Source organism: Octopus bimaculoides, chromosome 22 (assembly GCF_046866305.1).
Source record: "Octopus bimaculoides isolate indiv1 chromosome 22, ASM4686630v1, whole genome shotgun sequence".
Lineage (NCBI taxonomy): Eukaryota > Metazoa > Mollusca > Cephalopoda > Octopoda > Octopodidae > Octopus > Octopus bimaculoides.
The window spans coordinates 25,948,119-25,971,734 of record NC_142949.1 but is presented as its reverse complement, the minus strand read 5'-3'; the positions used below and the strand labels follow the sequence as shown (position 1 = coordinate 25,971,734).

The 23,616-nt window shown below is 38.7% G+C and overlaps 2 protein-coding genes across 8 annotated transcripts in view; one reads left to right on the top strand and one right to left on the bottom strand.

The window, feature by feature from the left end:
* The window catches only part of LOC106874178 (uncharacterized), a 57,453-nt gene extending 53,261 nt beyond the window's left edge, over nt 1-4,192 (bottom strand). Inside the window, exon 1 of the mRNA XM_052975779.2 lies at nt 2,914-4,192. The gene's annotated coding sequence lies outside the window, so the exon portion shown is untranslated. The remainder of the gene's footprint in view (nt 1-2,913) is intronic.
* The window catches only part of LOC106869879 (N-glycosylase/DNA lyase), a 93,272-nt gene extending 76,499 nt beyond the window's left edge, over nt 1-16,773 (top strand). The window contains exons 1-8 of one of the 7 annotated variants that reach the window (XM_014915800.3): nt 6,586-7,591; nt 7,717-7,809; nt 7,929-8,099; nt 9,540-10,131; nt 11,299-11,443; nt 12,841-12,890; nt 14,272-14,316; nt 16,040-16,773. In XM_014915800.3, the coding sequence (XP_014771286.2) occupies nt 8,017-8,099; nt 9,540-10,131; nt 11,299-11,443; nt 12,841-12,890; nt 14,272-14,316; nt 16,040-16,096 (972 nt within the window). In that variant the 5' untranslated portion in view covers nt 6,586-7,591; nt 7,717-7,809; nt 7,929-8,016 and the 3' untranslated portion in view covers nt 16,097-16,773. Of the gene's footprint in view, nt 1-6,585; nt 7,592-7,716; nt 7,810-7,928; nt 8,100-8,847; nt 8,984-9,093; nt 9,229-9,539; nt 10,132-11,298; nt 11,444-12,840; nt 12,891-14,271; nt 14,317-16,039 lie in introns of those variants that run through there. The other 6 variants (XM_052975790.2, XM_089339876.1, XM_052975791.2 and 3 more) reach the window with 6 other exon arrangements.
* Nucleotides 16,774-23,616: the final 6,843 nt, after the last annotated feature.

The following is a 23,616-nucleotide window of genomic DNA, read 5'->3' as shown; positions in this document are numbered from 1 at the left end:
GCCTTTTTAAAACAATTATTTCTACTCTAGGCACATGGCCTTGAAATTTTGGGATTTTGGGGGGGGGGGGGGGGCTAGTCGATTACATCGACTCCAGTGCGTAACTGGTACTTATTTCATTGACCCAGAAAGGATGAAATGCAAAGTCGACCTCGGCGGTATTTGAACTCAGAGCGCAGCGGCAGACGAAATAATATTTTCGGGAATATTGCATTACATATTATGATTATTATTAATATTAATTTAGCACGCTTGGAGAAATGCTTAGCGGTATTTCGCTTGTCGCTACGTTCTGAGCTCAAATTTCGCCGAGGTCGACTTTACCTTTCATCCTTTCGAAGACGATAAATTAAGAACCAGTGAAACATTGGGATCGATATAATCGATTAGTCCCCTCCCAACAAATTTGAGGCCTTGTGCTCCAACAGAAAGGATTATTACTATTATTACTAGCAGAGATACCCGGCGTTGTAAAGGATTAAAATAGCATAGTTTTTTCTTTTGTTTATCATGTGACTGCGGCGATGCTGTAGTGCCACCTTTAGTCGAACAAATCGACCCTAGGATTTATTCTTTGTAAGCCAAGTACTTATTCTATCGGTGTTTTTTGCCGAACCGCTATGTTACAGAGACGTAAACACAGCAACATCGGTTGTCAAGCGATGATGGAGGTACACACACACGCACACAAATATACGTATATATACGACAGTCTTCTTTCAGTTTCCGTCTACGAAATCCACTCACAAGGCTTTGGTCGGCCTGAGGCTACTTATATACATAGATTAAGCACATGTATTAAATGTTAATTTAAGGGTTAATATGTAACTGCAAATACCTTGCAACGTTGCAACTATTACGATAGTTATTAACTGGTATTTGAACGGTAAATGTGTAAAATAAGTTGGTCTTAAAATTAAAAGTGAAAGTGAAAGAATATACAGTGAAACTATTAAAAGTGAAGCAATATTATATCACATTACAATAGAGATGTTATTGTTTCACTTTTGACACGTAATATCGAAACAGTCTAAGAGAGTTCTCTAGGTTAGCATTAAGCAAGAGGTTGAAATTTCTTTGGGTCCATGAGACCCATGACACTCCATGGACCCTAAGTAATACATGTGTAAAATTTGAATGAAATCGGTAGGGTAGTTCTCAAGTTTTAGTGATGCACACATACAGACAAACAAATACATATTCTCACTTTTATATATATACTAGTTGAGATATCCGGCATTGCTCGGGATTAAAATGGCATAGTTTGTATATGTTGAAACAGGTGATATGGGAAAGTGCAGCATTGACAACAAAACATTTGTGGAGTAAACGATGAGCTAATTCGATTAATCAACATGCTATGCGTCCGTTTGGAGTATTTCAGGCCTTAACCTGTCATGGAAAATTGGGGGTGGAGGTTCTGTGATTTTTGAACGCACCGAAAGGCTGTCAGTAGATATACTCTCTTTTGCAGAAGTCTGCGCTTTGTCTAACAAGACCCATCATCTGAAATTTTGACACCTCCTTCGAGTTTGATGTCTTACATCACTCATAAAGTAAAGTTGGAGGAACTGTGGTTGTTCATTTCTGGGTAACAGGGAACCAATGAGGTCGGCGTAAATTCATCTTTAAGTATCTTCTTAGATGCAGTAAACGATGTCATTTGAAATTCAGAGTTGTATTGTCTGATATTGTTTAAAAAATCCTTTGACTGGATGTAAGTGCCTTCTAGAAGATCCATAAGAGGTTGAGAAAAGAGCTGGTATTGCTGGCAATCTTACCTGAGCAGCACATGCCATTTGTTTCATTTGAAAAATTTAAAGCTCTACAGAAAAGTCTATTTGTGTTTAGCACACCAATTTGGACAGAGTTATTATTTTTAAAAGAATGGGATGGATATCTGAAAGCAGCTCCAGGAGTTGCGAAGAACGAATTTGTACGTAGTCTGTTTCTGAGAGTTATTCTATTGGACCTCTGTCAAATCATTAAAACATTTATTTAATGATCCAGCATTAAGTGCTGCAGCATGTATTTGCTGATCTTGGGAAAGTCTCATCTCATATTTTACACCTATTACACTATTTTCTTTTTCCGAGTCTGAAAAACTCCAAATTTAATCCACACACTCCGTTCATTTTCAGTGAAATGTGGAGATTGTTTCGCACGCGCACCCTTTTTGCTAGATGGCGAGGGGTGTGTAGATCAAATTTGGAGTTTTTCATATAAAATTTAAAATTAATTAATTTTTTGTTTGCCATATTGTTAATCTCCATATTTTTTCAGGTAGATTGAAAAAAAAAAAAAATTCGAAAAAAGTTAAAAATTAAAAAATGGGAGGGGGGATTTTAAATTTTGAAAACGTGACTTGTTGCATATTCGGAATCTCCGTCATCGAAAACCTAGGAATCCGCTGAGAAAAACAAAAAAAAAAACTGTCCCAAATCTCGGTTTTTGTGCGGGGGGGGGGGGGAACTGTCGTGCAGCTCCACCCTATGGGGTGGGGATGACTGTCGTAAAGCTCCACCCATACATTTATATTTACAGATATATCCAACAAAACTGAAAAATGGAAAATAATATAATAGGTGTAAAATAATGTGTAGTAAACGAATATGAAAACAAATGCGCGCCGACGAACGTGGGAGAGGAGAGGACTTGGAAAATTCACATCGAAAATTTATCGATCACGAAAGGATGAAAGGCAGAGTCGACCCCGGCGGTATTTGAACTCAGAACGTATTTTGTCCGGCGCAGTAACGATTCTGCTAGCTCGCCACCTTACATCAACTTAATAACGACAGTTATTTTATGTAATTCATTATTTTCAAAATCCCGGTGCTTTGCAACAGAAATATGGTAACAAAAGAGTTAAAGAAATTAAAAATGACAAAAAGAAAAGCGCTAGACACGTACCTCGAATATTAGATGCGTTCATAGGTAAATCCTTGCATAACAAATAATTTTGATGAGACAGCGTTCGAGATATAACGTAAGGGTGAATTTCAACGTGTAAATGAGGAAATGTACTGGTGTGCGTGAGCAGAGAAGACAAATTATGAAAGAGATAAGAGGAGAGAGGTTGTCATGTGTCAGGAAGTGTGTAAGTGTTATGTGTCAGTGAGGTCGTGTTAGTGATGTGTGAGAGGAGGGACAGTGCGTGAGTTTGAAAGAGAGAGAAGGAAGAAGGCAAATAAAATATGTATAAAAATATAGGGGAAATTCCGAGCATAGTCGAGGAAAGAAAGGATGTGTTATAGGCGAATGCCTATATACATAGTTTATATTATACACGCACGCAGCTAGCTAGATTCACAAGTTTTGGTACATCAGATTATTGAATCGTCAAAACATTTAGATAATCAAGGGGAAAAAACGACAACATGCTGTCACGTGTACGAAGTATTAAGATAAAAGGTCAATAGCATTAAATTTAGTGAGACCCGATATCTCCGCATGTATCAGTATGTATGTGTTAGGTACGCGCGCGCTCACACATTGTATATTCTCGTGTGTGTGCGTGTGGTAATCTTTCGTTTTATGATCACAATGTGAAAGTGTGGTACTATTCAGTGGTAAATTATAGTCTGCATTTTGTGGTTCCCAACGATGCCTGGATGCACACAAACACTTTAGAATGCCACACCTGGACCAAGATAAAAGACAAATATCGCACCAGGCACGAGATGTGCAGACCACTGAAGGCAGCCACTTTAAATATGTTAGTTTACTGCCGTCGAAGGTATGTTACGTTTAAGGAGAGGAACAGTCCACACCACTGGTTGACCACAACTGTATGTAGAATAACTATACCCAGTAAATGTGTGTTAGTGTGGTTTTTTTGTGTCTGTAATAGAGATCACTGTATAGTGGATGTAGCTTATGGTAGTCGGGGCTCGAAGTCTCTTAAGCGGCTTGTAATAAAAAGTTTGGGATCCACACATTTTGATAACAATAACTGGTTGTTCTTGTCTGTCCCCCTCCGAGTTCAAACCTCGCCGAGGTCAACGAAAATATTAAAGACATATCCTCTCTCTTATGTTGGTACAGAGCAACTTATCTATAAAGAGGACAAGTTCTCCACTCTTTTACATGTCCGCGTTCATATTTCCCTGGACTTCTTTGGTTTTTGTTTTACCACAGCTCATAATATATTCCCTATACAGTACTAGTGAATGTTAGATATAGTTATGATTTTTTTTCTGCTTGGCTGCACCTGTGGGAAATTTTGAAATTTGGTGTATTAATGTAATTTTCCACGCTGAATTTCAGGAGATAATTCACTTTTTCCAGAAATTTTTTTTTTTAAAGTTATAGAGGTTTAAGGTTTGATCACTTTTACCAAGTCAAAACAGGATTTAGAAGTTGTTATTTTATTTAAAAAAAAATTTTTTTTGCGCGACATCACGTGTTGTCAACTGTAAAGAAATGAAATATTGGCGGTATGCTGCTTTACGCACGCCATATAACTCCATTTTCAGGCACAGGAAGAAACTACAATTATGCTGTTATCGAGCAGTCACTAAGAGAGCCACAGCACCCTGCATTAGGTGGCTGCAGATGTTTAAGCCAAAGTCAGCTCTAATTGTACAAATCTTATTATCAAAGACATTCCAGTAGTGACCATTGCGTCTTTTTCCTGTATACAAAATATAATAATGATAATAATAATAACAATAATAATAATAATAATTATTATTATTATTATTATTATTGCCTTTGCACAGCTTCTAACGCTGGAGATGTACTACGGTGTCAGCTGTTCACTACCAGTGAACTAAAGTAACACCCTTTATTTTTCGAGCACCATCCGGAGTATTTGAGCGGTTCCAAGCAGTGCTGTTTTCTGCAAGTGCTCCACCCTTATTGCAGCCCCTATTTGTTCCATGTCATCTACCAGGCTGCTCAGGTAGTAACACTCCATGACCACAGCATTAATTTGCTTGCTGCATCTATGCTGTGTGTGGTGGTCCCTTTCTGGATATCGACAGGCTGGAGCCGGACCAGGATCTCTGAGCCTGCCGGGTGCAACACTGTCACCATCATTGGCTTCAGTTTCATTACCACTGTTATTCACAATATTTTGTTTTTTTCATTTCCACTCATATGAGATAGCGATTATCAGGTTGCGCAATTACCAGTGTTTTTATTGTGACACCATCACTAGATGTATCATTAATCAGTTCATGGGAGCTTCACCCGTTTCCTTTCATTATTATTATTATTATCATCACTGATATCATTGATATTATTATTATTATTATTTTAATAATCCTTTCTACTATAGGCAGAAGGCCTGAAACTTCCGGGAAGGAGATAGTCGATTACACCAATCGTAGTGTTTCACTGGTACTTAAATTATCGACCTCGAAAAGATGAAAGGCAAAGTAGACCTCGGCGGAATTTGGACCCAGAACGTAGCGGCGGGCGAAATAGCGCTAAGCATTTCGTCCAGTAATAATAATAATAGGTGGTATAAACATGTGCCAAACGAGGTACAAAACAACGATATGCCGGTTCAAACCGACAAAGAAATAAAAGCTAATCACCCAGATATGATAGTCAAGGACTGGGGAAAAACCACATGCTTATTGATCGACATTGTAATCCTTTCTGATCAAAATATTGTCCAAAAAGAAGTGGAGAAATTGTCAAAGTACAAAGACCTCGAAATTGAAGTATTCAAGATGTGGGACATGGAGGTAAAAACAATACCAATAATAATTGGAGCATTGGACATAATAAAAAACACATGAACAAAAACGTAGAAGGCCTATCTGGATCCTTAACACTACACCCTATCCAAAACATAGCCCTGCTAAGAGCAGCCCACATCCTGCGCAAGACATTATCAATTCAATAATACAACCTAAACAAAACAACCCACAAACACAAGACATACTCTATACAGTAATTTATCCAGTGAAATAAACTTCCACCAGCAATCCGTTAAACCATCGCATTGCACACTCAACATCCAATACAAGCAGTAACACAACAAAAGACTATATCATGCCTCAAGAGAAAAAAAAAAAAAACTAACGCAATACAATACTGGGAAGAGTTTGTACACTCCCAACAACAAAAAAGAACACAGTGCTGCCTACACCCTCGACAACACAGAGATGTAGCAGGTGATGCCGTAGAAATTTGTCTCAAACTAGCAAATGTGAACAATTATAAAATGATGATAATAATAATAATAATGATTTCTTTTAGTTGTCATCAGGGCGAAACATTTAAAAGCACAAAACGAACGCCGTCACCACTCACTGTCTCTCTCTCTTTCTCTCTCACTCTCCCTTTCTCACTTGTTCTCTTACTTCTTCTCTGTCCTCCTCTCTCTCTCTCTCTCTCGCTTTGCCACTTCTTTGAAGTGTGACGCACACAACAGGTACGTACAAAAACAAAAAGTTAGCGTATTAATATTACTGATATTAATAAAAATGGTTTGGTAAGACTGACGGGTCAGTCTACTATAGTCACTGCATCATCCTCCCTCAATTCGCCCTACAAAGATTTTAGCATTCCAATAAATAATAAATAAATGAAAAATATGACGGCGATTGTCTGCTGGTATCTGTGTGCGTGTGTGTGTGTGTGCATGTAACTGTATGAGATTGTGTGTTTCAGTGTTTGTGTATGTACGCGTAACTGTATGTGTTTGTGTGTGCGTGTAACTATATGAGACTGTGTACGCGCGTGCGCACCTGTGATTGCGTGTGTGCACATAACTGTATGAAACTATGTGCACGCGCGCGTACCTGTATTAGACTGTGTGTTTTTAGGTGCGCCGTGTAACTGTGTGAGACTCTGTGTGTTTGTGTATGAAATATTAACTGAATGTGTATGTTGGTATCTGAATATTCAACATACAGATTGCGTATGGAATGTCTGCTGATATCTGTGAGTGTGCGAATTGCTATCTGTGTACGTTTGTGTAACAATATCAAACTATAATTGTCAGCTGATATGTGCATATGTGTGTGTTTATATATGTAAACATGCGAGTATGTGTACGTAACAATATGTGACTGTGTTCGAGTGTGTATGCTCGTATGTCGTTATCTGTATGTTTGTGTAATAATAGGAAATTATGCAATTGTCAGCTGGCATCCGCTGGCGCGTGGCTTAGAGGTTAGGCTATTCGGCTCACAATCGTGAGTTCGAAAACTAGCGGCGCGTTGTTACACGGTACTCCTCCAGTGCACTCAGCTGGCAAAAGTGAGTTGTACCTGTAATTCACAAGGGTCAGTCTTGTAAATAAATAAAAATCAAATTATCCATTGAATTGCTTTTTAAGATTGTGTGTGTGTGGGTGATTTAAGGAAGATTTAACTGCAATTTGTGACAGATAGAGAAACTATTATAGCCCTACTCCTCATTTCGCTCACTGGTTCTGGGGTATTTCGCGGGGCGAGGTTTTCTGCAACAATAAACTGTGCTTCTCACATAGCCAGGTATAATTTTGCTTCGTTGAGCAGGTGATATATGGGAATGACCTGAATACATTCGATAATGATACGCAGTACACTGCTGTGTTTTTTTTTTTTATAGTGTACTTGGAAATGCTGCATAAAGGTCGATGACCTAGGTAAAAACTGGCATACTTTCTGATGGATCTAATGTATTACTTGTACATTATTGTTGTCGTTTATTTCACTTGGTCCTCTCTTTCTCCGACTATTCAAAACAAACTCTATTATTTTTATATTGTAGAAACGATTAGGTCCCGACAACTCGAATCCTTGACATTGGCTCGATTTCTCGAACTCCTTCTCGCACTTTTTGCCGCTAATATCTTTGAGAAAGGTAGGAAGACGATACAGTTTCGTTTCACACGAGAATAAATTGATTTTGATCGTGATATTAAAAAAAAAATCATTATTAAATATCACATTATTATTACTATTACTTTTGTTATTTTATAGCATATCTAATCACCATAAAAACCACAGCGGCACATGTTTTATTGTCTGTTTGATGATATAAGCGACTTAAGGTGCGCTGAAGTAAAACATGGCTAGACAGTGGCATCGCCTACCTTGTACTCGCCTCGAAGTGCAGTTGGATATTGTTTTAAGTTGCGGACAGTCATTCAGGTAGTAAGCCAAGTGGTTTATAACTCTTAACGTAAATAGGGAAAGAGAGATAAGGATAGCAAAGATAAGTTTCCTTGTGCAGGTTTCCTCGTGCATTAAACACGTGTGTCAAGGTAGATAACTCCAAGGGTTAAAAGTAAACTTGAATATGTTGCTTCCACAATCAGGTTACCAAACCAAACCAAACGGGAGTTATTTTTACTTGAGAAAAACCAATGCAGTTATATTTATAGATCAGATAAACAAAAATACCCATTCACATGCAGCATAAACTTATAATCATGACTGTATTAAATATTGATTTACATTAAATATTCCCGATAGAGTAAAAGTTTCTCTGGCGGTTAAACTGTGCAGTACTTCTATATGTATACGTGTGTCTCTGTAATCGGTTGAGCATCTAAACTTGTATTTAGTTGCTGTTCAGTCCAACTTATCACTGATCAAGCAGACACATGATCAAGGACGTTCTAAGCGTGGAAAACTACATTATTTAATGTAGCCTTCCTTTAATTATTTAATGTAGCCTTCTTTCTTCCAAGACGACATAGCTACAGTTTGATCCCCCTATCTTGACTTTGTTTCCTCATAACATACTTAAAAACACGTATTTTTAAAGCAGAATCTTGCAGAGATGCTTTCGGTGGTGTAGACTACAATTTTTTCTTTAAAATCCTACGTTTTCACAGTTGGGAGAGAGGTTTCGAACGCATATTTTTGAAAACTTAAATTTTGTTTTATCGACGCAGTCGTAATCTGCATCACCGAAAGGTGTCTGTGAAAAATTTCAATAAAAGATTTTCCATTTATGAGAAAGTCATGAGGAAGCAACATCGTTGGTGATACCAAACTGTAGTATAATCCTAAAGAGCACCACCTTGAAGGTTTAGTTAAATCAATCAATCTCATTATCTTTGTCGTAATGTCTGGTACTTGTTCTATGGGTCTCTTCTGCCAAACCGCTAGATTACAGGGACGTAAACTAGCACGGGCTTGTCAGGCGGTGGTGGAGGTCGAACACACACACACACACATATTTAACGGACTTCCACAAAGTTTCTGTCTATCAAATACAGTGACAAGACATTGGTCAGCCCAGGGCTATAGTAGAAGACACTTGCCTCCCCAGGTCATTAAAATACTGAGCCAATGTATATAAATGTATATACGAGAGGGTGCTGAAAAGTTACTGACTTTAAGGGTATTACGAAAGGCCTGGTTGGAGGCCCAACCTGAGTTCTTTTACAGGGCTCAGAAGAATTGAAGGATTTGCTGCAATAAGTGTGTGAATCTGAGAGGCAAATATGTTAAATAAAATCATAATTAACTGATTCTCCTGTATTTTTTTGTTACCCAAAGCCAGGAACTTTTTAACACCCCCTTGTATGTGTGTGTGTGTAATTATTATTATTTTCCTTTTGTTTCTTTTCCCCTATGTAGATGGAGCAAAACAAGTCCTTCTACATGGACCGGAGTATTTGCCAGCAGACTATGGCACCTTAAACAAGAAGAAGACAACATAATGTACCAAGTATCGAGTGGAAACCAAAACGACTGCGAGCAAGAATTAAGGAATTATTTTCAACTCCACATTAGTGTGAAAGACTTGTATGAAAAATGGCGTTTAACTGATCCTGTGTTCTGCAAAACAGTTGGAACGAAATTCCAAGGGATACGTGTACTACGACAGGATCCTGTGGAAAATCTGTTCTCTTTCATTTGTTCATCAAATAACAACATAGAACGAATAACTTTAATGATTGATAAACTCTGCTGTCATTATGGAGAGGAAATTGGCAGTTTTGAAGGGAAAACCTATTATAACTTCCCCACTGTGGATGCAATGTCTGTGTGTGGTGTTGAAGAAAAGTTAAAGGAACTTGGTTTTGGTTATCGAGCTGGTTATATCAGTAAAAGTGCTAAATATATTGCTTCTTTGGAAAATGGTGTCAACTGGTTATATAACCTTCGTAATGTGTCATATGAGAATGCTAAAGAAGAACTTCAAAAATTAACAGGAGTTGGTGCCAAGGTAATTACAATCATTTTTTTTCTTTCCCTTTCTCTTTTGTTGTATTTGAGCTATCCAGAGAACTGCTGATGGTTAAGTTCAGATCTCTGAATTCAAATCTTTCATCCCTTCAAAGGCAGATTAGTGGTATTATTATCAGAACATCAGATTAGACATCTCATAGTGTTTGATCCAGCTCTTTGCTTTGAAGTTCATGGGTAGTAGAATTAATCCATTGCCCAGCTTAATACTGCCACCTGATTCTTTGGTACTTTTAGTGGAATTCACTCTGTTACAAGATTTTGAGCCAAATCTCCAGTTTGAGGATAACTGCCTCCCTTTCTCTACACCAGTCTTTGAGGCTCTGCAAGAATAAAAGTGTCAGGGTACTGACCTTCCCCTCTGGCTAAGAGGCAAAGTCAAAAATTCATTTTCCTGCCAATAAAAACTGGAGTTTATCATTGTTCCTATGAAGTCTTTTGATTCAGAAAGGATGAAGTTTCTCGTATAATTCATATTTGTTCTATAGCTTAATCATTGGATGAAGGGCTGCACCTATTAACCTCTTGTTTGGCTTACAGTCTCCAACATTAATGGGAGGAAGTTAACATCAGACCAGAGACCTTGACCAAATACTTGCAACAGGATGGATTCTCCTAAAGGCACCCAAGATCCAGGTGGTGGTGCTACTGGTCCACAGATTAAATCTAGACCATCTATTGGTGCAGACAATGGTCACAACAAAGCAGGAAAAAAATAAAATAGATTAAACATTCACCAAATGGTATTTGAAACCCTCATCTCCTTTTATGTTCTCTGATGTATTTGTTAACCATAAATAAAGCTATGAGCTGAAATATTTCCAACCAAGGTACCACATAGAAAGCATTGCTACTGGTGTCACATAAAAAGCACTGGTGCCATGTAAAAAGTATTGGTGCCATGCAAAAGGCACCCAATACACTCTGTGAAGTGCTTGGTGTTCGGAAGGGCATCCAGCTGTGGTAACCAAGCTAAAACAGACAATGGAACCTAGTTCAGCCCCCTGGCCTTGCCAACTCCTGTCAAGTTGTCCAACCCATATCAGCATGGAAAACAGACGTTAAAGGATAATGGTTTCTTTCCCTGCACAATAGGATGTCTTGAGATGTTGTTCAAGTCTGTTTTGATTTTCTCTTTCTCCCACAGGTTGCTGACTGCGTATGTCTAATGTCTCTGGACAAAACTGGTGCCATTCCAGTGGATACCCATGTTTTACAAATCACTAGTCGAGATTATTTGCCAAAACTTCAAGGGAAAAAAACACTTTCCACGAAAAGCTGCAATGAAATAGGTTCGTTCATTATTTTACTTGTTCATTGGGGTGATATCTATATTGTGTGTGATAGTGGTGTGTTGTTATAAAGGCTCACATAGAAATTAATGTCATATTATGTTAGAAGATAGTAGTTCAGACATCCACAACACTCACAGTAAACTATACAATTGTATACTGTGTAAATTTGATTAAATCTTTATATGCGGTAGATGTGTGTGTGTGAGAGATAGAGAGAGTGGGGAGAGAGAGAACATGCATAAGTGTCACAAGTATGTTCAAAGAAAAGAGAAAAATATTAAACTGATTAAAGTAAAACAGATGTAAATACATCTTGTTATTCTCTTGATACACAAAAATAAGGAGATTATCCTCACGTGTTTCATGAATGATTGGCTACTTCTTGGAAGATTAAAAGCTCCTCAGAGGATAAAGTACTCCTCATTCCTCTATCTCTGAAGAGAAGTGAATAACAAATAGTATTTAACTCAAACTACAAATTTGGAAGTAACTGAAATAGAAAAACTAATTTACATATCATGCAGTTGTCAGTGGTATGATTAATTAATAAACGATTATTTTTCATTTAGCTATTTCAGGTACATCTTAATTTGTAATGTGTTTTTTAAACTATGCACTGTTGTAATGAAGTAGTATGATGTAATTTGATCTGCAGGTATGCAGTGAATGGTGCATTTTCATTTATGTACACCCTATAGGTGCAGACATGGCTGTATGATAAGAAGCTTGCTTCCCAACCACATGGTTCCGGGTTCAGTCCCACTGTGTGACACCTTGGGCAAATGTCTTCTACTATAACCTCAGGTCAACCAAAACCTTGTGAGTGGATTTGGTAGATGGAAACTGAAAGAAGACCATCCTGTCTATCTATCTATATATGTATGTATGTGTGTCTTTGTGTCTGTGTTTGCCCCCCTTCCACCACTTGACAACTGGTGCTGGTGTGTTTACATCCCTGTAACTTAGTGGTTCCACAAAAAGAGACCAATAGAATAAGTACAAGGCTTAAAAAATAAGTCCTGGAGTTGATTTGTTTGACTAAAACCCTTCAAAACAGTGCCCCAGCATGGCCGCAGTCAAATGACTGAAACAAGTAAAAGATACTGCATCAATCTCATGTAAGGATCTTACTTTTCGTTGTTTCATTCAAACTCTACAGGATGACAAAATGGCAGAAACATTCTATGTTCAAATCCTGCCAAAGTCAGCTTTGTTGTTAACTTCCAAGCTTGAAAAAATAAAGTACCAGCCAAGCACTGGAGTCACTGGTATTATACTAACCCCTCCCCTCAAAATTACTGGCCTTGGGTCTGAATTAGAAACCACCAGTCAAACTACAAAATCTGTTCTGATATTTGGACCAAGTTTTCCTCTTATATTTTTTCCTCTTTCAGGTGACCATTTTCGAAATATTTGGGGAGAATATGCTGGATGGGCTCAAGCAGTAAGATTTTTATTTTTTTCTGAGTGCCATCTTTTTCCATTGTCTTTTAAAATTCCTCCAGAACCACCTTTGCCTTCAATTCCTCTTGGTTCATCAAAAAGAAACATCACTGAAATATTGGGGGTTAATTAAACTACCTACACCCTCTGCCACCTCCTAAAAACTGGAACTCTGTTGGTTATGACAATGAGGGTTCCAGCTGATCCGATTAATGGACCGGCCTACTTGTGAAATTAACATGCAAGTGGCTGAACACTCCACAGTTATGTGTACTGTTAATATAGATCTTGAGAAGATTCAGTTTGACACAGAGTGTGACAAGGCTGACCCCTTTCAAATACAGGTACGACTCAGTTTTACCATCTGAGAGGACTGAAGTAATGTGGAATAAAGTGTCTTACTCAAGGACACAATGTGCTGCTGGGAATTGAACTCATGACCTTACAATCATGAACCGAATACCCTTAGCCACTGAGCCACGCACCCTCCACCAATATAAAGACAATCATTATTGTCATCATTGGCTTTGTTGAAACATGATTGCGACATGGTATGTATGAGGGGGTGCTGAAAAGTTCCTGGCTTGAAGAGCATCACGAAAGGCCTGGCTGGAGGCTCAGCCTTCCAAGTTCTTTTACAGGGCTTAGAGAAACTAAAGGACTGTTGTGATAAGTGAGGGAATATGTTGAACAAAAACATAATTAACTGATCCTCATGTATTTTCTTTTATCCAAAGGCAGGAACTTCTCAGCCCCCCCCCTCCCCTCGTATATCTATATCCGTGTGTATGTTTACACTTTCATGAACATATATTGGTGAAAGAATGTAAGTATGTGCTTTTCCCAGTTGCAGACATTCCATTGTTACTTTTCACTACCAGAAATATAATAAAGCAGTGAATCTGAGAAGGGAATATGTTAAATAAAATCATAATTAACTGATACTCCTGTATTTTCTTTTACCCAAAGCCAAGAACTTTCCAGCACCCACTTGTATGATACATTTATTTATGTCATATAACTGTGCATGGCTCAGTGGTTAGAGTGTTGGGCTCACAATCATGAGATAGTGGGTTCGATTCCTGAACTAGGAATTGTGTTCTTGAGCAAGGCATTTTATTTCCTGTTGCTCCAGTTCACTCAGGCTGGCAACGGCCACGATCAGTTGGTGCTTTTTATGTGCCACCGGTGTGGAAGCCAGTCAAGGCGGCACTGGCATCGGCCACATTTGGATGGTGCTTTTTATGTTCCACCGGCATGAGTATCACAACTACAATTTCCATTTGGTCTTCATTTTGATGTTGATGTACTTGATTCAATAAGTTTCCTCAAGCACATTTGAGAATATTAACATCAATTATTCTATTTCATAATTACCTTAGGTCCTGTTTGCATCTGATCTCAGACAATTTAAAGATAAAAATGAGGTGAGTAGCAATTACATATCTATGTATCTATGTCTGTCTATATGTAGACTATACCATACACACACACACAGAATAATTCAAATTACTCCTCCACCACTACACTCATACTCTTGAAAGATTTAGGAATTAAGCTCTCCTTCACTCCTTTTTATGACATGAGTTAGCAAAAAAAAGAAATTTAAATATGAATATAGGCTAGAGGCTTGTGACTGTGTGATAAGAAGTTTGCTTCCCAACCACATGGTTGTGGGTTCAATCCCACTGTGTAGTAACTTGGGTAAGTGTCTCCTACCATAGCCTCAGGCTGAGCAAACTGGCTGGGTTGGGGGCCCCATAACAGGGTTTATGGTCCTTACGTAACTCATATAACGTAGGAACATCGTTGTTGAATGCTTGGAAATTTTGTGCAGTCCATTTCTTGGGTTGGAGTATGTTGCACCACATTCCCATGTGTGAATTGAGAAGTTTTTCCACTCTTTCATGTTCCTATAGTGCACCTCTCATGCTATTGGTGTGTTGTAGCATGGTCTGGACATAATTCTATGGGCTGTCTATCGACAGTCTGCTAGACTTCTTTAGGCGCAGGAGTGGCTGTGTGGTAAGTAGCTTGCTTACCAACCACATGATTCCGGGTTCAGTCCCACTGTGTGGCACCTTGGGCAAGTGTCTTCTACTATAGCCTCGGGCCGACCAAAGCCTTGTGAGTGGATTTGGTAGACGGAAACTGAAAGAAGCCCGTCGTATATATATGTATATATATATATATATATATATATATATATATATATATATATATATATATATATATATGTATGTGTGTTTGCGTGTCTGTGTTTGTCCCCCCACCATTGCTTGACAACCGATGGTGGTGTGTTTACGTCCCCGTAACTTAGCAGTTCGGCAAAAGAGACCGATGGAATAAGTACTAGGCTTCCAAAGAATAAGTCCTGGGGTCGATTTGCTCGACTAAAGGCGGTGCTCCAGCATGGCCGCAGTCAGATGCCTGAAACAAGTAAAAGAGTATAGGGAGGCACACTAATTCCCTGTTTGTAGGTCTTCGGCACAGGTGAACTGAGTGGTTGGGTCTCTCCTGCATTATGCCTTTTAGTGTTTTTTTTTATACCAGTCTAAGATGTGTCGGAGTCTATTTCTAGCTAAGGAAATCTTTACCTCTGTCTCACTGTCAGTCTGTGGTGGGATACATACCCTTTCGTTGAGGGTAACTTTGTGGGATAGATCCTTGTCATGTCATATGATTTGTTGTTGGGGTTATAGAAGACAACGTGTAGGGTGATACTGGTGTTACTATCATCGTGGTTGTTGTCTGGCATTGTAGTTGCTGGTGGCAGTACTTGTGTTGTGTTCGTTGTTGTTGTTGTTGTTATTGTTGTGGGTGGTGTTGTGAGTGATGTTGTGGTTGGTATTGTTGTCTGTGTGTGGGGTGTTGTGGTTATTATTGTTACTGTCTTTGTTGTTGTTATCATTGCTAATGTTGTTATGGTTATTATAATTGTTGTTTTGGTTTTGTATGTTTATGTTGTTGTTGTTATAATTGTGTGGGGGATGTTGTGGCTATCATTGTTGTTATTGTTATTGTCACTATTGTTGTTATTAACATTAACATTGCTATTGCTATTTTTGTTATGGTTTCATATGTTAGCATTGTTCTTGTTGTATTGTCCTAGCCTCCATCTTATTTTTAAGAATGTTTCTTTTTTTTAAGGAACCACAAACGAAAAAGAAGAAAACTGAAAAACATAAGAAAACAAAACAGAAATAATACTTTTATCGAAGATCATGGTATCCTCTAAGCCCCTTCCCTTGAAACTGCTGGCTTAAATCACAAACAATTATTATTCAATCAAGTTTTGGGGTCAACAAAATCAACTATCCCCACTCTACAACATTTCTGAACCTCTGCCTATGTAAGAAATCATCATTATTATTATCATTATTATTATTAAGGTGGGGAGCTGGCAGAATTGTTAGCATGCCAGGCAACATGCTTAACGGCATTTTACCCATCCTTACGTTCTGAGTTCAAATTCCGCTGAGGTCGACTTTGCCTTTCATCCTTTCAGGGTCAATAAATAAAGTACCAGTAAAACACTGGGGTCGATGTAATTGACCAGTCCCCTCTCCCAAAATTTCAGGCCTTGTGCCTTTAGTAGTAAGAATTATTATTATCATGAGGGTGAAATGTTGGCAGAAACAGTGCGGTATTAAATTTAATACTCAACAGTATTGTGCTGGTTAAATAATGTTATTAGCAAACCAAACCAGATAATTTAACTTCATGGTTTTCAGCCCCTGTTCCTCTTTTCCAATCAATATAAGGCTGGATTTGGGGATTTTTCTTCATACCTGTAAAACATCACTATTATTTTCTTATTACTTTTATATATGTTTATGTATTTTTTTGATAGTTTTGTAATAAAATTTATTTAAAAAATAAAATTATAATTCTTCAATTTGTATTTTTGTTCATTGTATCTAAGAAGGGTCATTTGTTGTTGGCACTCCGTCACGGGTTCCAGTTGATCCAATCAACGGAACAGCCTGCTCGTGAAATTAACGTGCAAGTGACTGAGCAATCCACAACAGAAACAGGAAGTAAGAGTGAGAGAAAGTTGTGGTGGAAGCGTACAGCAGGGTTCGCCACCATCCCCTGTCGGAGCCTCGTGGAGCTTTAGGTGTTTTCACTCAATAAACACTCACAACACCCGGTCTGGGAATCGAAACCGCGATCCTATGATCGCGAGTCCACTGCCCTAACCACTGGGCCATTGCGCCTCCAAGAAGGGTCATTACACACCAATAAAACCACACTAAGTTCACTTCTTTAATTGGTTAGTTATTTAACCAACCACCTGTTGATTGCTTAAATAATCAGTTACTTAAACACTCAATCAGTTGTCCGTCAAACTCCTTTCATTGCTATTCACGACCTCATCAATGACATACCCTCTCTCCTCCAGGTTCAAATCTATCTGCCATTTTTTTTCTTACAAGAAGTCTGGTGTTAAAAATGGTAACAGCATGGTTATAAGTTCAAACCTGGCTGTAGTCAGTGTGCTATATTATCTGAGCAAGCAGATAATTATTTCCTCGTATTTGCTTGATTGACAAAAGTCAAACTGGTTCTCTTTCTATTTCATAATTAAGCAGTTTGTGGATTTATTGAACCATTCAGTCGTAAACACAAAACAATTCGTCCAACATAGTATCATGATTATACATGCAAACAAAACTGGATGTTGAGCAGTAATTTACAATTTAGCATTTTGTTATAAAACCAGCCATTGTTGTCATCATCATCATCACCACCACTTGTTGTTGTTGTTCACTCCGTCGCTTACAATGCCAAGGGTTCCAGTTGATCTGATCAACGGAACAGCCTGCTCGTGAAATTAACGTGCAAGTGGCTGAGCACTCCACAGACACGTGTACCCTTAACGTAGTTCTTGGGGAGATTCAGTGTGACACAGTGTGACAAGGCTGACCCTTTGAATTACAGGCACAACAGGAAATAAGATTGAGAGAAAGTTGTGGTGAAAGAGTACAGCAGGGTTCGTCACCATCCCCTGCCGGAGCCTCGTAGAGCTTTAGGTGTTTTCACTCAATAAACACTCACAACGCCCGGTCTGGGAATCGAAACTGCGATCCTATGACCGCGAGTCCGCTGCCCTAACCACTGGGCCATTGTGCCTCCACTCTCACCACCACTACTCTTATCATAATGTCATTACATTGCACAATGTGTCATGTCATCTCAAAGCTATCCAACCTAACTCTACCTTAATCCACTCTTTCCCTCATCTTCCTCTGCTGTGTCACTCCTTCGTGTCATACTAAACATTTTAATGACTTTGGTCTCAAGCAACTACTAGGTTGATAGTGTTTAGCTCCAGCACGGTCTTCATAGCATAGATTTTCGATCAAAGATAGGATGGCCATGCCAACCATGGCATGATGTGATTTGAGAGAGACGTGGTTACTATTGCTAGCAGATCGAGAGATTATATAGAAGTCCTTTCATTGGCATACAAGCCACTCATTCAGTTTAGATTGCCGTTGTCATAGAGATGAGAAACTGAAGATATAAGCACTGACTCTCCTTAAGTGCCAAGTCTGGTTGGCGTCTCTACTGCTGTGCATGTAAATGAGTTTGGGACTGTAGGTCACCAATACAGGATTTACCTTAACTGCCATGTCATGTTAATGTTGCTATAGATACGACAACTGAAGATGTAGGTCATCAGTAAAGATTTCATGCCTGCCAGTCCCAGTTTCTGCACTGTTCTACCAGTTCTTGGTATTTGGCAAAGCTTCCTTTATTAGAGGTTAATTCAGTGCTATCAATTCATTGTAGGAGAGTTTGCTACCATCAATTCACCATGAAGAACGTTCACCTGGAGGAAAGGTTACTGAGAAAATATATCCTTAGTTGTTGTTGTTGGCACTCCGTCGCTTACGACGTCGAGGGTTCCAGTTGATCCGATCAACGGAACAGCCTACTCGGGAAATTAATGTGCAAGTGGCTGAGCACTCCACAGACACATGTACCCTTAACGTAGTTCTCGGGGAGATTCAGCGTGACACAGTGTGACAAGGCTGACCCTTTGAATTACAGGCACAATAGAAACAGGAAGTAAGAGAGAAAGTTGTGGTGAAAGAGTACAGCAGGGTTCGCCACCATCCCCTGCCGGAGCCTCGTGGAGCTTTAGGTGTTTTCACTCAATAAACACTCACAACGCCTGGTCTGGGAATCGAAACCGCGATCCTATGACTGCTAGTCCGCTGCCCTAACCACTGGGCCATTGCGCCTCCACATATATCCTTAGTATCTCAGCATTAATAGTTAAAAACTACTTAAAAAAAGAATGGTGAATTTATGACAGTGAACTTTCCCTGTAGTGAATTGATGACGGTGAACTTACCGGGCACGAGCTTCTTCTCAAGGGCCTCCTCCATATGTTCTTCCTAGTAAAGCTTTTAGTAGGAAGTGTATGCAAAATAAAGGATGACTGAATACTAAGAGAGAGTTAAGAGACAATGTGGGCTCAATATCACAGCCTCCTTTTGCATTAAGATAAATCTCTTAAAGAGAACCAAATTATAGAAGCTTGCTAAAAACTTTTAAGAAAGTTCCTTTTACAATTTAGGTGTGAACATTAAAAGTTTCTTTTCATTCTGTCAATACTTTTCAAAACTGATGCCTAAAATGATCGGCTGGAAAAAGTGCATTATGATAAAATTCTGGGAATTATTGTAACTTGCATTATGATAAAATTCTGGGATATATTGTAACTTGTTCAGATCAATGTTACTAAATTTGGCAATATTAATCAAAGGAGAATTTAACTTTAAACACAGATGTTGTAAGTTCAAAATCAAGGAAGCTATCTGCTACAAATTTACTGTTCAACTAAGATGGTGATTTCTCAGAAACAGTCGTTATTGTTTAGCCTCTCGAACGAGTTCGTTGCCAGTGCCACTGGACTGGCTCCTGTGCAGGTGGCATGTAAAATACACCATTTCGAGCGTGGCCGTTGCCAGTACCGCCTGATTGGCCTTCATGCCGGTGGCACGTAAAAGCACCCACTACACTCTCGGAGTGGTTAGCGTTAGGAAGGGCATCCAGCTGTAGAAACTCTGCCAAATCAGATTGGAGCCTGGTGTAGCCATCTGGTTCACCAGTCCTCAGTCAAATCGTCCAACCCATGCTAGCATGGAAAGCGGACGTTAAACGATGATGATGATGAACTCAAATTAAGACCATCCAATTTTTTTTTTTTTTTGCCAAAAACCATACAGCTAAAATTACATTATCCATTACGTTTCTTTTTTTAAAAATACTTTTCAAAGCAATTGAACGAGATTTGAAAGCGATTTTGTTGTTATTTCTAGCGCGTTTCCCGAAACGGTTGTCATATATACCGTGTCCTTTACTTTCCATTGACTATAAGGTATGATTTGAGGTAGATTGGCTTCTGTTTCTACGGCTACATGGAGTCCTTCCCCATTCCGTTGTTGGCAGAAACGATAAGTTGTTGACGGTGTGCTTTATATTGCATTGGGTTGTTAAAAGTATTTCTGTTGAATCATCACAACTCCCCGCCCCGCCCCGTCCCACTAATAACAACAGGAATATTTTATACTTCTGGATATATATTCAACCGTAGTAAGCCTTGTCTTTCAGTAATATACTGGTGTTCAATCAATTATATTCTGTGACTGCAACAAAATATGTGAAATGGTAAAACTTCGATTAAACAAGGGGGGTAACTCCAATAAGATTATAGAAATTTATTTATTTATTTATTTTACATCTGGCCCAAATGTATTGTCTTTATCTTTTATCTTGTTTCAGTCAACTGACTGCAGCCATGCTGGGGCACCGCCTTGGGGTGGTTTTAGTCGAACAAGTCGACCCCAGGATTTATTCTTTGTAAGTCTAGTACAGTGGTTCCCAAACTTTTTTGACATCCAGGCCACATTCCTAGCGCCCCCACCCCAACTGACCATCACAAACATAGACCTCTTTCTGAAGCAAATTCAAAGCAACTGTATTTCACAACTAAAACTTAACCTAATGAACCCATTATTTTGTTGTTTTTACATGAATCTCCACCCCATATTCACCCCACTTTTCTTCAATGCCCCCTTGGAACTTTCCACCGCCCCCAGTTGGAGCAATACCACCCACTTTGGGAACCACTGACTTATTCCATCGGTCTCTTTTGCCGAACCACTAGATTATGGAGACATAAACACACCAATACCAGTTGTGAAGTGGTGGTGGGGGGGACAAACACAGACACGAAAGACACATACATATACATGACGGGCTTCTTTCAGTTTCCATCTACCAAATCCATTCACAAGACTTTGGTTGGCCCAAGGCTATTATAACAGAAGGCACTTGCCCAAGGTGCCACATAATGTGATTGAACCCAGAACCATGTGGTTTGGAAGCAAGATTCTTATCACACAGCCATGCCTGCACTTATCATATATTAAATAATTAAAATATCCCAGTATATTCCCTTATTTCCATCACTGGTAATGCTTTTGCAAGCAAATAGGGATACAAAAGAGTGTTTGAAGCCACCAACAATCCGTAAATATATTGGATTTAAGGATTATTTTAAAGAAAAAGGTCTGAGGTCTGCTGAGAACACTTTGTGGATCCATTTGTCGGATCCTGTTGCCAACACTTGACATTGACAAGCAATGTTTTAAGTGGAGTCTAGTACAAAGCCAGTAATGACTATTTCCTCTCACAGTGAGTGCGTGCACGCGCACACACACATTCCTTGCCTCTATTCTTCTAGTTTTATTGCTAAGTGAAGGCAGCAGGAAATGTTAAGGGAAATCTCGATTTATCACATACTCAAGAAACCATTTGCATCTGCAAAACTACCAGATGCACTTCTTTTCTTCTGTTTTTTTTTTGACAGATCAATTCATATTTGTCCCTTCTACACTCTGTCTTCGTGGAGGCGCAATGGCCCAGTGGTTAGGACAGCGGACTCGCAGTTATAGGATCGCGGTTTCGATTCCCAGACCGGGCGTTGTGAGTGTTTATTGAGCGAAAACACCTAAAGCTCCATGAGGCTCCAGCAGGGGATGATGGCAAACCCTGCTGTACTCTTTCACCACAACTTTCTCTCACTCTTACTTCCAAAATTTGAAACCGTCTTTACAAGGTGGAGGAGAATATGATTCAAATCTGGTAACGAACTTGACAAGGAATGTTTTATTTAGGTGGAAGCAGGCAGTACCTATGGCCCTTTATTTTTAAAGGTTATCTGAGGCTAGTGGGAAGAAAGGAGGAAGTTATTCTTAAACTGGAGACCTAACCAGAATATGTACAGTACATCAGGCATCTCCAACCACTGGGCCGCATAGAATGAATAAATTTTAAAATTTTATTTCTGTTTTATCGACTGCTGTAGTCTGCAGCATTATATATTTATATTATATATGTAATAATTAAATTATATATTATGCTCTTTATTGAGTTTTGTTATGCACGTGATTCCTTGGTACATGGTACAAAACGGTTGGGTACTGCTGTAATGGAGTGAACTCAACTTATGTTACCTAAGGACTGAATGGTGGTCTGTCTAGAGCAGGGGTTTTCAAACTGTGGTCCGCGTACCACAGGGGATCCGCAAGGACAAGACAGGGGGTCCGTGGACAGCAAATACTTTTTATGGGCAATTTGATTTTATATATGTTTTTTAATCGAAATCTTTTAATTGACAATAAACCTATTTGTTAAAGACTGTTAAATAAATAAATGTAAAATATATGTTATTTTAAGCAAATATTTATGTATAAATTTCATAAGAATTTATAAGGGGGTCCCTAAGGTAAAGCCTGAAATATAAAGGGGTCCGCAAGTCAAAAAGTTTGAAAACCCCTGGTCTAGAGCAGTGGGTCTCAACCTTTTTAATATCCAGGCTAAATCCCAAACCTGGATTTTTTTAGGGAGCTGCACCCAAAAACAGTAAAACATATGTCAATTAAAGAAAAATCTATTATATTTATAGAGCGAAAACTGTCGAGGGCCACCAGAAAGATGCCTGAGAGTTGTATGTAGCCCTTGGAGCTGCATATAACCACTGGCCTAGACATTACTGAATAGTGTTTATATTTCCACTTTCAGTTCATCACAATATGCAGGCCAGATCCAAAACCTGGACATTGGGGGGAGATGGGACTGCCCAAAAAATGTAAAACACAAGTAGATTAAAGAAAAATTCATTATATTTAAAGAGTGAAGAATATCAGGAGCTGCCAAAATGATGCTTGATGGTTGGATGCGGCCCTGGGAGCTGCAAACGAGAACTGCTCACCCAGACATTACTTAACATTACTTCCACTTTAAACTGAAAGAATGCCTCTTACAAAGATAACACATTTTCAAAATTCCATGTTTTATTAGGATAGGTCTTCCACTGTCACTAGACTTGTCTATTATATCACCCTTTTCCAGTTAGAGGTTAAAAATCTAAAAATTAACCTTGGCCATTAATTAGGACGTCAGGTTTACACAAGAATCTCTTATTTCACTTTCATTTGAAACTCTGAGACTACAATTAATAAAAAAAAACCCTCGTGCTGTATGGGGATTGTCTATTAATAAAGTCTTATTGTTATTTTCACAAACAGCCATATCACCGAATTTTGTGACAACACAAATTATGAGTTAATATTCTAGAAATAACTTCCTATGTAGCACCTTGAAGATGTTCATTCAAACAATGAAATAATACTGTGAAATGAATA